General features: G+C 42.6%; 1 protein-coding gene across 1 annotated transcript in view; it reads left to right on the top strand.

Annotated features, from left to right (window-relative positions):
* abcg1 (ATP-binding cassette, sub-family G (WHITE), member 1) overlaps positions 1-17,481 on the top strand; it is a gene marked incomplete at both ends in the record, with an annotated part of 107,619 nt that overhangs the window by 1,068 nt on the left and 89,070 nt on the right. The window contains one exon of the mRNA XM_084314618.1: positions 3,434-3,680. Coding sequence (XP_084170744.1) covers positions 3,434-3,680 — 247 coding nt within the window. The remainder of the gene's footprint in view (positions 1-3,433; positions 3,681-17,481) is intronic.

The raw sequence follows: 17,481 nt of genomic DNA, 5'->3' as shown, positions 1-17,481 counted from the left end.
ATGTATGCGCAGGTATGTAAAGGTATGAAACGTTGTTTTTATTTACAAGGTGTTATATCGCTGGTGTTACTTACAATACAATGCACCTTAACTCATTCAGCGCCAGCTATTAGTCTTGGCCTTGTAGCTAACGTGCCAGGTTTCCATTACATATTTTCACTGTGTGTCACTATGTTTGGAGAGCTATATCTATATTCTATATTATAGCTATGGGGACAATACTATGGTCATTTGACAGTGACTTTCTTCCGTCCAAGATGCAAAAAATAGATACATTTTTCATGCATACTTTTGCACGTTATGGATGGATATGAAAACATTGTTGGATCAAGCTGAAATTGATGTCAGATAGTCCTTACCTGTGGTCGGTGGTATTCCAAAAAGAATATTCCAATTGTCTGATCACAATTTCCAGTATTGGTGTCCATCTGGTCCCTGACATAATTTGGCAAATTTTTTTAGTGTAACACAGAGTTAGATATAAGGTTTCAAAGGGTGGGCGACACTGCCATCTGGCAGGATGTAGCCGGTATTGCACTTTGGCAATCTCAAAATCCTTTCACATGGCAACACAGAGGTCAGTGGATGAATAATGAATAAAAATATCGAATAAAAGAAAAAACGACCAAAACCCGAGATATCTCGGGTCTGGCGTCCAACACACGGCGAGTTAACCCGAGATATCTCGGGTCTGGCAATTAAAGAGTTAAAGGTCGAATCTGTAACGTCATCAAACAGCAACCTCAAGGCAAAAGATGACAACATGGTACTGCGCTTTGTTTACAGTTATTGTTTTTGTCTGATGTATTTATTGGATTTCAGTGGGTATAGGCCATACTATATGGGGAGGAGTTGCTACTGCTGCTGGCCAGACCTCAGGCTCTGCCAAGAGAGGTCTGGAGAAATTCACAGTATAATACGTTATTAACTCCAACCCACACGTAAGACCGAAACAAAAAAGTAAACAAAGCCTAATACCAATGCGGGGATCTTTTGCCTAGAGGTCGCTGTTGACAGGATTACAGATTATGCCTTTAACACCCTTCATTGTGTTTTTGCTACATTGATGTAAGACAAGCCAAACATTCAAGTCAAGTAGGCTGTACACTGTGATTTAGGATTTTGTGTGATCACATGTGAATACAAATTAGATTAGATTATATTCAAATGTATTGTCATTATACAGCACAAGTACAGTACAATGAAAATAAGTTTGGCATACAACCAGAGTGCAAATGTAACAGTAAAGTGCAATAGTAATATACAATGTACAGGTTATTAAACTGGGTATAAGATATATAAATGAGTATTGCTGAGTAATAGTGCTAATCCGATGTATGTACAGTGTTGTAGTATTAATATGTACAGTGATAAAGGTATAAAGACACTATGGTAGTAAGTCATACTGGCCAGCAGCGTAACTAGTAAAAGTAGGTAAGGGATGTACAGATATAGATACAGATATGTAAAAAGGATTATATGCAGGTATGTACAGACAGATGTGGATAGATATGAAGAATGATTATGTATATGGTATATACAGCATTAATGCACATGGTATCATACAGATATGGGTTATATGCAGGTATAAGTAAGTATATAGAAGGATTATATGCAGGTATAGTCATATATATATATATATATATATATATATATATATATATATATATATATATATATATATATATATATATATATATATATATATATATATATATATAAAACTAAAAGTTGAATACCTTAAGAAAGAAGGGACCGCACACTCCTCAGGACTGGTTTTTGCTTTTCTTTTTATTGCACAACGCGTTTCGCCTCTGCTTCCTCAGGTGCTATATATATATATGTGGTAAATATAAATGTATACAGTATATACAGCACTATTTTACATGCTATCATACAGAGTTATATGCGTACAGACTATAATATGAGGTAGATAGTAATAGGGCTGTCTTAAATACTTCGAAGCTTCGTTCGATGGGCATGGGATTCGAATATGAACTTTTCTGAATATATATATATATATTTTTTACCTATTTATAAAAAAAAATATTTTGTAAAATCAACTCTGCCTCTCTTTGATAACTACAACAAGCAATGCTGTTTGTTATTTAAGATGAGGTCGGACTCGGCACTGACAGATTTGTGTTCATTGTGCTGCTTTTATAAAGCCTCAAATGACGGCAGTTACAATATTTCATGAAAGCAAAGTGTTTCGTTTGTCTAAGATTTTAAAAGGTTTAAACTTTACAGCACTGACAAAGTTGAACAAAGTGCTGTACAAGTCCCACAACATAATTTTTTTTCTTTTAAATAAATAACTTTTTTTTTATCTCGAAGCTTCGAATTAAAAACGAATCTCGGCCCGAAGCTTCGAATTCCAAAAAAAAATTGAAGGTCAGCCCTAGATAGTAATGATACACCTGGTAAGGACACTAATCTAAACCAACAACGTGTCCCCATGGCAGTCAGAGCCATGCAACAAGCACACTGGGGGACAGGGGCTCAAATAGGAAAAGGCCACTCCCACAGCGGCGGGGCAAGTCACCTTTATTTTTAATAATGTCTTCTTTTTAACGGATATCCTTCCCAGTTTTAAGTGGAGATGATGCTAACCTAAAATCTATTTCCAAAAAGAGAATCATTAAACACATTCTAAAAGTGCATTTTGGCAGGGCAACAGGGCAGGCGCTTAGAGTCCTCATTGGACCCTATCTGTGCACAACTGCACATGCACAGCAGTTGCATGATCCCGGCATGGACCGATTCCCAAATGCCCCAGTCTCAGGGCTGATGGTCAAACCATGAACCACTGAACTGTTTTTAGTTCTGAGAAGAATGTCAGTCCAAAAAAAAGTGCCTTTTATAAATGGTAAGATGTTGTAGTTATGGTCTGATCCTTTGCTTCCCGTCCATGGTGAGTTTGACAAGCTTCCATCCTGGAAGGTGCTATAGAGTTCCCTTAGTTCCAAAAAACATATTTAAGAAGTTATTTCATCCCTCATGCCATTGCTCTGATGAATTCTTAGCTTTTCATTTTAACCATGGTACTGGTTAGGTACCCGAAGCTCTGTCGGTGGTTGTGTTGTTGTTTTTCTTTTGTCTATGTATTGGCTGTTTTGGGCCAATGTCTTTTGTGTCTGTATAGTGTTTGTACTGTGTTGTCTTGTTGAACCATGGTGAAGCCAAACACAAATTTTCACGAAAGTGGACAAATAATAATGTCTATCTACAGTATCTACAGAGTATCTATCTATCCATCCATCCATCCATCCATCCATCCATCCATCCATCCATCCATCCATCCATCCATCCATCCATCCATCCATCCATCCATCCATCCATCCATCCATCCATGCATCCATCTATCTAGTTACCGTCTCAGTTTGATCCACATTGCTCTCTAACCATCCGTTCTATTAACCCCTCTAACCAGAACACGAACGGACCCCCGGATCTCATGCTGGACCCCAGGACTGTGTGTGTCTCCATGGACGAGGTGGTGAATAACCAGAGTGTGAGTGGTCAGCAGACTCCACTGTTGCAGGGGCACCTCAAGAAAGTGGAGAACAATCTAACTGAAGCCCAGAGGTTCTCGTCGCTGCCGCGCAGACCGGCGGTCAACATCGAGTTCAAAGACGTCTCCTATTCAGTCCCTGAAGGGCCGTGGTGGAGGAAGAAAGGTGAGGCTGGTGTTATTGTGACGTCGTTCATCATATTTATTCAAATAGATACATTTAAAAATTTACAAATGACAAATGAAGCCTCCCAGCCTTTTCTAGGTGTCAGTCGGCCATCTTTGGGCCCATTGGAAACTTAATGTAGCACGTCACCAAAAACAATGCTGATATATTTTGCACATTATCTCACACACATCCAATCACTCTGAACAGTTTTGCACACATTCATTTAATTTGAAGGTCATTGAGAGTAAATGAGTTTGAATATGGCCACCAGTGATCAGGGACATTGAATCCTTGTGTTGTGTTAATTATAGCTAAATTAAATGATAAGATAGCAGTCCCTATAAGACAAGGTATTGATATGTTATCATTTCATGGAGCTGTAATTGACACAAAGATTCAATGTCCCCGATGACATCACTGGTGGTCATATTCAAACTCATTTACTCTCAATAACTGTAGAACTAAACGAATATGTGCATGTAAATTAACTGTTTAGAATATTTGGATGTGTGTGAGATTATGTGCAAAATAAATCAGCATTTGTTTTTGGTGAAGTGCCCCTTTAAGAGTGGCTGATCTCAGGCTTGCTAGTTTTCCAATGATAACTGTATGTCCTCTCCCTGCTGTGTCCTCCTCTCAGCCCTCCTAGTGTTTATAAAGACAGCAGATCAAGGGGGAGAGGACGCCAACTCTAATAAAAAAAAGGGCAAAACACAGTAAAAATAACAGAAAATAGGAACAAACTAACAAAAAAAACTCAACAACAAAACAAAACAGAAGGAGTTGAAATTAGTTCTTGAAAGTGAAAGCAGAGAGTTCAACAGAAAACAGAGTTCTACTGTATCCAAGCAGACAAACAACAGCGATGTGGGGAAAGCATTGTGTTCCCAGCAGCAACTGTCCATCTGAAGCATTGGACCAGAAGTACAACCATGTTTTCACTGCTCATACTGATTCTGAGTAGCCTACTAAACCTTTAAGAATCCTAACTAACTCCAATATGTTCATTTTACTGAACAGTATAACGTTAGACTTAGACCATTAGTTTGAGGACATTGAACAAAAATTATTGCGATATAATAAATGTTCTCCATTAGAGGCATCGAATTAAGCAGTATCACACGAGAGGGAGTGCTGTTTGATTCATTGATTGAAAACTTTATTAACAGATTGCAGAATGGGTACAATTGGACATTTACCGGAGCCAGTTTCGAATTGCAGCCACCCGTAGGTGCTCTTTGAGAGTGGTTTTGAAGGAGGGTAGGGATTCACATAATTTTACTGCTGTGGGTAGGGCATTCCACATTGTTGTGGCATAATTGTGAAACATGTTTAGTCGCTTGTTTGAGCCGAATCTGGGTTGAACATGATTTGTGGAACTCCTTCTGGTGTTGTGGTCGTGGAATTCACTGACCTTTGGGAAGAATTTCGACATGTACTGTACATGGGTATCTTGGTGGTGTAGTGTATTTTGTAGACCAGGCCCATTGCAAGTTGCTGTACTCTGTCGTCTACTCTAAGCCATCCTAGGTTGTCAAAATGGGCAGAGGTGAGATGGGTTTTAGGAGTAAGGTCAAGCAGTAGTCTGACCAGTTAGCACATACTCATTTACACACAACCTGGACCTCGCGGGGAAGCAGCAGTAGCACATACTCATTTACACAGTGCTTATGGGCGGAGCCAGGCCAACACAGCCTGAAATCCAAAGTAAGACATTTGGCTTTTGAGTACTTGATTAGAAATATAAAACAATTAATTATTTTGAATAAAAGCTTACAGATGTGTTCAATAGACTCACAGGAATTGTGTAAAGTTGCCCAAATAGTGCTAGGAATAGCAATGCATGTCCCCTGTTTTTGGGGATTTGTACTTTACTCAAGTATTATTAAGTTTGTATACTTGTACTTTTACTCAATTACATTTCAGAGAAAAAAAACATACTTTTTACTCCTTACATTTAAAATGCAGACCTACAAAATACAAAGTACAAATCTTGCAGGTCCAACCATTTTAATTAGTATATTTGTTTCTCTGGCCGAACTAACGTTAACGTTATTAATCCTGCGGCCGCACTTTATTTAAAAACAGCCAATCAAATCCCCATCAATGGAAAATGAACCTGCCCATACCAATGCTGATTGGTCCTTGTGCAAGACTAGAAAGAGGGGATCTTTGATTAAACACCTGCTATCAGAAGAATAGACGGTCAAAAAAAAAGTTCTTACTTTTACTTTTTAGTACTTAAGTACATTTCAACTTTTGACTTTACTCAAGTGTGTTTTTAGCGGCGGCCGGGTAGTGCAGCGGACTAAGCGTCTGCCTACCACCACAGAGACAGTGGGATCGAATCCAGCTGTGGTGCTTCCGGGTTGGCCGACCGTCCATACTAACACAATTGGCAGTGTTAGCGGGTGGGAAACCTGGCGAGGGTGGGTCCTGGTCGTTGTAAACAGCGACTCCTACAGTTCGGTCGGGGCGCCTGCACAGCAAGGGAAGGATCTAGGAGAGGTAGTGTGACCTTCCACACGTTACACTCTCCCAGTGAGAGTCCGCGCTGCCAGGTGAAAAGAAGTGGTGGGCTGGGTACACATGTGTCGGAGGAAGCATGTGATAGTCTCCGCCCTCCCAGACCGACGGTAGGGGGTAGAGTGCGCAACGACCAGGAAGGGGATTGGGAATTGGCATAACGACTAACATTGGGAGGGGAGAAAAACAGAAAAAGAAGGGGGAAAAAGATAATAATAAAAAAAAAAGTGTGTTTTTAGCCAGATACTCTGACTTTTACTTGAGTACGATTTTGAGACGGTACCCATACTTTCACTTAAGTATAATTTCTGGGTACTTTAGTTTTTACACCCCTGCTGGTATCGGTATCAGTGCATCCTGAGCCAGGAGGCTGACATCAGCAGGCGAACACAGGTGCACCACCACGCACTTAACCTAACAAGGCTGCCTCTGCCAAACCTGACAAGAAACAAACCTTATAACGAAGAGCTTGGTTTACCCCTGTATTCCTGTTGTTAGCTTGTCTCCCATACAATACAACACCTACAAATAGAACACCTAAAGGAGAGGACAGCCACACTCTCCTTCAGAAAAATATCTTATAAAACGTGATTTCAGACAGTACATCTGTCATACCCCACAGTCATTCATAACTATGCATGTATTGTTGATCTACAGTATATAGTGTGTACGTGGTACAGTACATAGTACTGTTAGATCTCTATGGTGTCTGTATGCACCATATATAGTTCTTATCCCAGTGCTGAGCAATTGACCATATTCACACATTGATCTTATGGAATGCTCAGGTTGGGATTCCTTTTCACCCAGAGGATAGAAAGGAATCCCAACCTGAGCATGACATAAGAAAAAAATGGCCGCCGTGTGAATATGGTCAGCGATGCTTTGTTTTACATGCTCTGTACCCCGAAGAAGGTTTAGTGGCAACATGTTGGAGTATGCTAACTCATTGTAGATTAATTTAGATTTAGATTGGAGTGTGTCATTTTCCTTTTTTTGTTTTTATTCATACCCCACTACCGACTGTCACTACATTCTCAAACGGCTGACATCTCAAGCGGTCTGTAGATCAGAGCACTTTCATCTGATGATGTCAGCAGATTGGCAGACCTCACGTTTGGGATGCACGATGCACCGGGCTGTGACTCATCATTATGCACGTGGATCACCGGTTACATAATACCGTCTGCATATTAGTACATTGTGTTGTTGTTGTTGTTTTGTTAGGGTGTGTGGTATTTATGAAATGCACTGTATATCCCTGTCATCTTAGTTGGAATGATGGAATGATTTTCTGGGCTATTACCTTGCCTGATACCGGGGGGGGGGGGGGGGGGGGGGGCGTGGGTGATGAGAGATTCAAGGAATGGATCTTAAAAAGCTATCTCCCATCATTGCTCAGCCGAGTGTCTGATCTCTGATCAGTTGAATCAGGATGAAATCCCTCAAAATAAAAAGACTCAAAAAAGATTCTCCCTCAATCTAGAATCACAAGTGATTGCTCTGCTCTCTCCTGTCTTGATCCAAGGGGGGAAAGGTCACCACAGTGAACTGTAATCAGGGGCTTGTGTAAGGTGGCATGAAAGACGACGGTGTCCTCCTCGTTAGGGTCATTAATTATGATGCACATCTTCCTTTTCAAAGCCTTTCTGTGTATTTTCAGCTGCAACCAGCAACTCTAATAGCTTGCTCTGTTGATTGGTCCACGAAAGTGTCCCCTCCCTCTAGGGGCCACAGCTTCTGCCCTAGGAGGCTGACATTTGGTCTGGAGGTCAGTTTTGTGTGTGGTTGCGTGCACGAGTGGATGCGTGCACATGTGGATGTATGTGTATATTATGCGGTCGTAGCTATTGCAGATTCACAATTTTTTTTTAATATACATTTGAAAAGTCTAAATATTGTGTCTTTATTATTAATTAAATGTTGTGTCCTGGGGCGACAGTGGCTCACTGAGTGTCTGGTAATCAGAAGGTTCCTGGTTCGGTCCCAGCTCCTCCTGGTGGCAGGTCGAAGTGTCCTTGAGCAAGACACTTAACCTCTAATTGCTCCTGATGAGCAGGTTCGCATCTTGCATGGTTGCCTACACCGTCGGTGTGTGAATGTGTGAGTGAATGGGTAAAAATGTGAGGAACAAATTGTGAAGTGCTTTGGATAAAAGCGCTACTGTAAAGCAGTCCATTTACCAAGAGGAAAACTGGATCCCTATAACCAAAAAATCTGATTGGCTGAGGTAATACCACATTCCCATTACAAATAAGCATCTTCTAAGCTTAATGTTGTTTCAACGGTTCTTTTTTGTTGTCGAGTTTGGAAACAAGATCGAAACATTTGCTAGTAATTATCTAAATTCATCATTCATCATTTTCCTCTACCAAAACTCTATAGTGGAGCTTTAACTATAAACATATTAGGGAAACGTTACACTTTATCTGACAACCATCCTCGCTAACAATATATCTTTATAGAAAATGTGTAGATGAACAACCATTCACAGCAGCTTCCTGTGCTGTCCTGCTTGTTAGTCATGAGCGGTTCACGCGGTGGATGTAATGTGTCTCCGTGGATGTAATTGGCAGTGTCTGTGGATGTAATCCCACACAGCTGGCTCGTTAGTTTTCTCTGGGGGATCGACACGCCACCTTCATCAAAGAATCATTAGGGTTGTGTTCATTAGATCACTCCATCTGGAAACTCCTTTGGCCTGCAAAGATCCTTGGTGGTTATACCAGGTGAATTGTGTTGAGCTCGCTGTGTGGCCTCGCAAAGTGACTGAATGTGAAAGGCCTTCTCGTTTCCCCTGAGCTTTGTGCGTCCGAATCTACATGTTCTCAAACCCAGCCCCCTTTCTTCTTGACCCCCCCCCAAACGTTGGTTTGGTCCGAGGAAAGCAACAGCTGTGATTGGACAGGATCAAGAGGGCGGGGTTTGAGATTGGTCAATAGTCTCGTTGGCAGCACCTGCAGATCAGTTAGGTGTTTGGACCGCGGGAGAAAGTCAAAATGGCTTAACAGCAGGCGGCGCCACAGTTTTGGGACAGAGGGCGTCAGGCCCTTGGGTCCTGGTGGAGAGATGTAACTAAGCGGTCTGCAACGCTGCCTTTGTTGCTTGTATGATGTCATTATTTTGGGTGTTGATAGAGTTGTAGCTTCCTCCTGGCCTCCTTGACTGGGTATTATTTAATTTTCTTCCACACACACTATAGATTTACCACAGAAATACTGTAGTGATTCACCATAGCTTTTCTATAGTGAGTTGATGGAATATTATAGAAATGTAAGATTAATCGCTATAGTATTCCTGTGGTTTTATGCTATAAAATTGTTAATATTTTGCAAGTGAAATTGGGATAATGTGGATATTAATGCCATTGGAGGTGATGGTTTAGGAGAAAGACATGGCTAGAAGCACACATGACCTGCGCATGTATCCTACAAAACATCTGAATGACAATTTACCATGTTGTGCTGTGGTGGCAGACCTGCAACACTGATACTATATGTTTCCAACATGGGGTCGTTTCCAACATGGGGTCGTTTCCAACATGGGGTAGTTTCCAACATGGGGTAGTTTCCAACATGGGGTCGTTTCCAACATGGGGTAGTTTCCAACAAGGGGTAGTTTCCAACATGGGGTAGTTTCCAACAAGGGGTAGTTTCCAACAAGGGGTAGTTTCCAACAAGGGGTAGTTTCCAACATGGGGTCGTTTCCAACATGGGGTAGTTTCCAACATGGGGTCGTTTCCAACAAGGGGTAGTTTCCAACAAGGGGTAGTTTCCAACATGGGGTCGTTTCCAACATGGGGTAGTTTCCAACATGGGGTCGTTTCCAACAAGGGGTCGTTTCCAACATGGGGTAGTTTCCAACATGGGGCAATTCAATTTTTTTAAGTGAAGATTGGTGAAAGTTAGGTTTGCACTTCAATCCCAATAGCAAAATTCATCTTGGTTTGATCATTTCTTTGTGTCAAATAAAAACAAAGCTTATTTGAATGATTTCCTTGGCGTTTCTAGTTTTTAAGAGAAGAAAATAGATTAAAATCGTAAATCGGATGGGGTGTGAAAAATCGGAGATTTTATTTTTAGGGCATATCGCCCAGCCCTACCTTAGCATACACAATTCTATTTGGGGGTCTCTGAAAGTTTTAAGATTCGAGAACCCCCCCCCCCCCAGATTGGATGCATTTAACTGAATGCGTACTCTTGGATACAGACACAGTCACACAGCTATGTAGCAAAATATATGCAATAATATTCAAGCTGGGAGCTGATTTCCTCATCTGTGAAGTTATGTGTTTGATTGTGGTCCTGCCTGAAAGCCTTCCAGACGTGGAGGAGTAATCCATGTTTTATGTATCTACTGTCTACAGCTCCTGCTCTGTCTCTCTTGGAGTGAAGTAAACATGAACACTGGAAAAAGAAAAAAAAAAGAACAAGCCCAGTGAGCAAGCCCAGTGAAACAGGGTTGTTGTTAGTGCAGGGGAGCGTTAGCTAAGGGCCACTGCATCCTCACCCTGTCCCTTCAATATTTCATGCCCCACAGATGTGCTCCAAAGTTCCCAGTGGCTTATTTCAGGTGCCCCCTTAGAAACTTCAATATTGTCATACTTGCACATCAAGTGTTGGCTGTAAATTATGTATGTAGATATGATAATATATGGTAAGATAAGATATTCCTTTATTGATCCCCTTTGGGAAATTCGGGCATCATAGCACATCACACTCTCACTCTGCCCTCAGATTCATCACTAATGATAGATATGACACTCATCACTGTGTCCTTTTTGAGAAGGTTGGTTGGTCCTCACTGACAGAGAGGCGCAACAAACACTGGTATGGTTTTTTTTTAAGGCTCTTATTGGCAGTGTTGGGACTAACGCGTTACAAAGTAACGCGTTACAGAAACGAAGTTACTTTTTGCCGCAACTAGTACTCTAACGCATTACTTTTGAAATTCAGTAACGCTACTTACGTTACTGAATGGTTCGTCACTGCGTTATTTGCGTTATATACGGCGTAGATTGATAGCGAGCGGTAGTGATTATTATTATTATTATTATCCTCATCCCCACCCGCGTAGAATGATACGAGGCGAGTCTGGCCACTGGCCAATCAGAAGTGCGCAAGAAATGCGGCTACGGAAAGAAATAGACCCTCTCTATTGTAAACAAAACAAACGCTCGCTATGAATCTATATAAAAAGAACGCAGTAACAAACTAACAAACCATTTAGCAACTACTTGGAGAGATAATTAATATACAACATGGAAACGAGATAAAGAACATGTTTGAGGCGCTGCTGGAGTCAACTGGACTAACGTAACGTTACTACATCTCAACCACCGCAGACTTTGGTGAGTCAGTGCAATGTGTTCACTGAAACTCAAGTTGATCAACGGATTTTGACTGTACGAAATCTGCCAGGGAATCTCATAATACTAATCAAACAATATAAATATAGTCCTTTCATGCACAATTGATATCCTAACTATTCTAACGTTGCAATGCTTTGATTGATATCTTAAACAACGTTGCAACTTGCAAGATGGTGAATGAATGAATGAATGAAAACTTTATTTAACAGATTGCAGAATGGGTACAATACAGTACGGCTCAATACATACAATTGTTAAGGGGATGCAGACCTGAGAAAGACGTTTGTCTTGTTTCCATCAGGGTCCCCCATTTTCAATTCATATAGAAATTTATGACATACACAACATACATGACATTTATGGCATAGGGACATATAGGTATTTAGTACTGATACATTTGTGACATAAACGGTATTCAAATATACAGTACTGTCTGTTACCCCTAGCTTTGGGTAGGGCGTTCCACATTGTTGTGGCATAATTGCGAAACGTGTTTAGTCCCTTGTTTGAGCCGAATCTGGGTTTTACATGATTTGTTGAGCTTCCTCTGGTGTAGTGGTTGTGGTATTCACTGACCTTTGGGAAGTATTTTGACATGTACATGGGTACCCCGGTCGTATAGTGTATCTTGTAGACCAGGCCCATTGCAAGTTGCTGTACTCTGTCGTCTACTCTAAGCCATCCTAGGTTGTCAAAGTGGGCAGGGGTGAGGTGGGTTCTGGGGTTCAGGTCAAGTAGTAGTCTGACCAGTTTGTTTTGTGATGTTTGTAATTTTGTTTTAAGCGCCTTTGAGGTGCTTTGGTACCATGAGGTGCACGCATAGTCGTAGTACCCTTGAATTATAATGGTTATAATGAAACGCTCCGGCGACATCAAGGCTGTTCCTTCAACCGGCGCACTTCTTATTATATGACTCGGGACAACATTTGTTTGTGTCAGATTTGTGTTTGTATCTAGACCACATTGCTTAGCAGAGTTCGGTGATGTGAATGGAAACTGTCAAGTTGATCAACCGATTTTGAGTACTATAGGGCATGGGACTCGGGAGCAATCTTTTTTTTTTATCTTTTTTTTTAAATAACTAAATAGTTACTTTTCACAGTAACTCATTACTTTTGGGTGTAAGTAACTAGTACAGTAACGAAGTTACTTTGAAATGAAGTAACTAGTAAAGTAACTGAGTTACTATTTTTCAGTAACTAGCACAACACTGCTTATTGGTAAGCTACCTCCTTATACTACATCATTATTGGAATGAAATTGTGGAACCTATGGAACTAAGGATGCCCCAATCACGTTTTTTGCCACCGATACCGATCACTGATCGTCTTGAGTCATATCGGCCGATACCGATCCGATACCGATCGTTTTTGATAAAAAAAAAAAGAAAAATTATTTTATATAATTTTTTTTTAATAAAATATATATATTATATAATTAGACTTGTACTTGTATTATCTGCGAGACATTGCCACCACGCGACAAGTGAAAATGCTCGCTATCTGCAAACAGCTCCACTGTCTGTGTGTACTCGAGTAGCCTCCAGCTACGGCCAGGATTCTCCGGCGCTGCAGCTGGACCCTAGTATTGGTATAAATCACATTCAGCAAGCCCTCAGCTCGAATACGCATCGAATCAATGTTATAAGACATTGATATCAGGAGCTATCTGTAGCTACTGCTAGCCGGCTAGATAACGTTAAGACAACGCCTCAGTGAACTATTTAGTTTAGAGCTAACGTGAGCTAACATGAGCTACCGAGTCAACGGAGGTAACTTATCATGCACTCGACTATTGCTGGAGAATTTGTTGATATCAGCAGCTATCAGTAGCTAGCCAGCTAGATAACGTTAGACAATGCCTCATGTAGTCACTGGGTCATTTAGTTTAAACAGTAACGTTAGGTAGGTAGCCAACGTTAGCTCACGTGGCATGCACCAGACTATAGCAGACTGCGAGGCTCTTGTTTACATGAGTGCGGGAGGGGCTGGGGAGGAGGAGGCGCCGTACGCTGCAAGAAGCTCTGTGTGTCTGAGAGAGAAGTCAGCAGTGACTGTGAGATCTCCGCTAAGAATTGGATCATGTTTTTCGATCGGTTTTGACGATCGGCGAAAATAAAGCATTATCACCGATCACCGATCGCATATTTATACTGATTATCGGCCGATAACGATCGGTGGCCGATCGATCGGGGCATCACTATATGGAACCTATGGAACCCGTTCTAGTGACTGGCTGATCCTTAAGGTCCCCAGAGTATACTCAGAACAGGGTAAATCTGCATTTTGCTATTCTCGAAGTCAACTTCCTGTCTGTTGTTGCTAGGCAACTGCAGCGTGGGGGGAAACTGCCCCGCCTGGTACATTGTGTACGGTTCATTTAGTGCAGAAACGGATCGTTAAAGCGTCAAATTAAAGACTATCAAGCGGAATTTTCTTCAGTCCTTCACAATGCCAAAGAGCTGCTGTGTTACGCGTTGTACTAATGACAAAAACAGAAATCCAAATCGCAAGTTTTATACCATCACAGAGGAAAAAGTGGCTGGTGGCTAACGTTCGGCTAACTCGCTCTGTGTTGTGGTCGTGGTAGCTACATGCTAAGCTAATGTTAATTACATAATATCGAACCGATAGGAGCTTATCTTATCTAATCTTACGTGGATGTTTGATCGGGTAGTGGCACACGTGGTACCACCACGTAAGATTAGATAAGATAAGCTCCTATCGGTTCGATATTATGTAATTAACGTTAGCTTAGCATGTAGCTACCACGACCACAACACACGGAGCGAGTTAGCCGAACGTTAGCCACCAGCCACTTTTTCCTCCGTGATGCATCAGCTGGTATTATATAAAACTTGCGATTTGGATTTCTGTGTTTGTTATTAGTACAAAACGTAACACAGCAGCTTCAATTTGGGTATTCGAGAGATGGCCATGTCTGCAGGTGTTTTGTATGGACATTATGTCAAGTCAATCAGGGGGAGATCTTTGACTCATATCTCGCCTTAGAATCACCAGAAAGGCTTTCGAAATAGTGAAATGCCATGTTGGCCTCAATATTTTCAAAACAAATCGTATGAAAATGTTATGAAATGAACAAGAATGTGATAAAACATGTAATAAAAACGGACCTCAACGCATGCATTTGATGGTAGAAATCCGTATGGTCCCTGTTGTGAAGGGCCAGATTAAACCGAATATATATATTTATTTATATATATATATTTAATTGTATTTGTATATTCTCTAATATTCCCTGATATCCCTTGTATATTCCTTGTACAATATGCATTGAATATCCATTCTAGCCTACTGAACATCCCATAATAGTCTCCATTCTACTATTGGTCGAGACCTTGGTGCCAGGCTGCCATACCCCTCAGACCCAGTTCAAACGTACCGCTCCACATGTACGAACAAGTCCTAGTTCCGCGTAGGAATCTGACTACCGCACCACTAATGGGACTATTTGTTCATAGTGCGTATATATGGCTTACGCCTGCTACCCCTTCTGGGGCATAGGCCGTCAACAAGTGATCTCCAAGCATCTCTGTCTTGAGCTGTTCTCTCCAGTTGGTTCCAGGTCATCTTCATGGTCTTGGTGTCTGCCTCCAGGTCTCTGCGCCAGGTGTTTCTCGGGCGGCCCCTTTTCCGCTTGCCCTGCGGGTTCCATGTTAGGGCTTGTCTGGTGATGGTACTTGCGGGCTTTCGCAGGGTGTGGCCTATCCAGCGCCATCTGCGTTTCTTAATTTCTTCTTCTGCTGGCAGCTGGTTTGTTCTCTGCCAGAGTTCGCAGTTGCTGATGGTGTCTGGCCATCGGATGTTGATGATCTTCCGCAGGCAGCTGTTAATGAAGACCTGCACTTTCCTGATGGTTGCAGGTTGCGTATATATACTGCGCTACTAAAGTAGGACTTCCTTTTCAGTCCAGTTTCTTACCCTCCCATAGAGTCACAGACGTAAAGCCTCCCCGCGACGCCACGTGTGGGAGTAAGGCCAAGTTCGCCTACCATCGGTATTGAGACATCGTGTATATTAATATTTGAATAGTCATATTTGGCACTATATCGTCGAGTTGGACGTAGTCTATTAAGCTAATAATAGTCTGTTAATATATAGTGCTTCGTGCGGTGAGAATACTACCGTAGTCAGTACCCCATCGTTTCGGGCAGAGAACTGGCTGCTTATCCAGGGTGGTTGACCCCACGTGAAGCTGCACCCGAGGAGCCCCAGAGCCGACGAGCGAGTGGACCTGTATACCGGATTATTCTACCGACGACAGCCCGCCTTCCCAGGCACGGATTATGCTTTGTATACTTTGATTATTCCATGGATAAAGACCCCCGACACTGCCGTGTGTTGGAACCCCCCCCCCTGGAGAGGACGCAAGGTGAGGAGACGCTCTGCAAGACGAGGTCGCTTCACGTCTCTCCTCCGTGGACCGGAGAACGCCGTCCCACAAAGAGTCCACCTGCTTTCATCTGTGGTCCAAGGATCGCCGGCGCATTGAACGGCACTACAGTGGGTTCACCTGGGATACCCTTGGCCGGATGAGGCAGCCGGATTCTACCCCCCCCCCCCCCTCCTACTCCTGTCGGCTTACAAGCGACCGGATTAACCCCCCCCCCTAGTGTATCCAGTATATAATCATTAAAGTATCATTGCTGTTATTCCTTAAACTATTCCAGGTCGTATATGTACCACCTGCGCCTTCAGAGATTGGACATTCTCTATTGATATACCGACGAATACTCTTGCCATAAAAGTGCATACTAATTCCCATTCATAAATGTGATTGATTTGATTAAGTGCTTGCTCTACACACCATCGCTGTGTAGAAATAAAGACCTATTTCTAATTCGTACATTTGTGTTGGATCCGTTTCATCTACGTGACAGTGTTCATCATAATATATTTATGCCGTGTACTGGGTGGCCGAATATTAAGTACAAAGGTAGTGGTAGTAAGTATCATATCTAGTAATACAGTCAGGGAATTGTACCCCTCAGTTACAATTGGTCCTTCGAGCCGGAGGGTAATCAGTGTAATATTAATATAGTGTTATTAATATTGAAATGGCCTATGATGAACACTCCACGAAACGATCCTCCTAACCAACGCCCGCAGCGCGAACGACGGCTCCCTCAGTACTTAGAGGCTTACGCTGTCAGTCAACAACCTAGTCTTCTACTAACAGTAAACGCGGTAAAACTAGAAAGTAAAAGTATGTCTAACCCCAACGCCCAGACTACCCCGACCATAGAGGCCCCTACGGGCTCTAATGTAACTGACCAAGTTCACGGTGGGGACCAGTGGGAACCAGACATGACTTCACACCCCGCCAGTACTGAAGAAGTAGTCCCCGATGAGTCCCGGGAGGAATACAACGCTACCGAGAGAGAACTCGGCACGGAAGAAGACGGGGAGAGCACCGTGGAGATAGAGCTCCAAGGCTCCGCAAGGAGTACCCCGAGGGAAGGCTCCCCTATACAACCGCCTTCTCCCAGCGAGGCAGAGAGGACCCTACAGCAGGCCTTCCTCATCAGCCTGAACGCCGCTGCTGAACGCGACCGACTGCAGATCCAGCAGCGGAGCGAAGAAGAGCATATACGTCTAGAAATAAGACGCATTCAGAGAGAAGAGAATGTGGCCCGAGACCGAGCAGACAGCCAGCGAGCAGCTGCTGGTGCTCTACGGGACGCAGAGCGCGACAGACAGCAAGCGCAGCTAATAGAACAGCTGATCAGACGGACAACACCCTCTCCCTCCGCCAGAGGCTCCAGGAACTCGTCTAGACACACCTCCAGGGCGGCATCCCCTAGCCGAGTAAACAACCCTGAACTTGACCAACAGACGAGGTCTATACCCCCCACAGACCACCTCCCCCCACCGGTCCAAG

Source organism: Notolepis coatsorum (assembly GCF_963971535.1).
Source record: "Notolepis coatsorum genome assembly, chromosome: 1".
In the NCBI taxonomy this organism is placed as follows: domain Eukaryota; kingdom Metazoa; phylum Chordata; class Actinopteri; order Aulopiformes; family Paralepididae; genus Notolepis; species Notolepis coatsorum.
The sequence above is the reverse complement of the archived record's forward strand: the minus strand, read 5'-3'. Positions and strand labels throughout refer to the sequence as shown.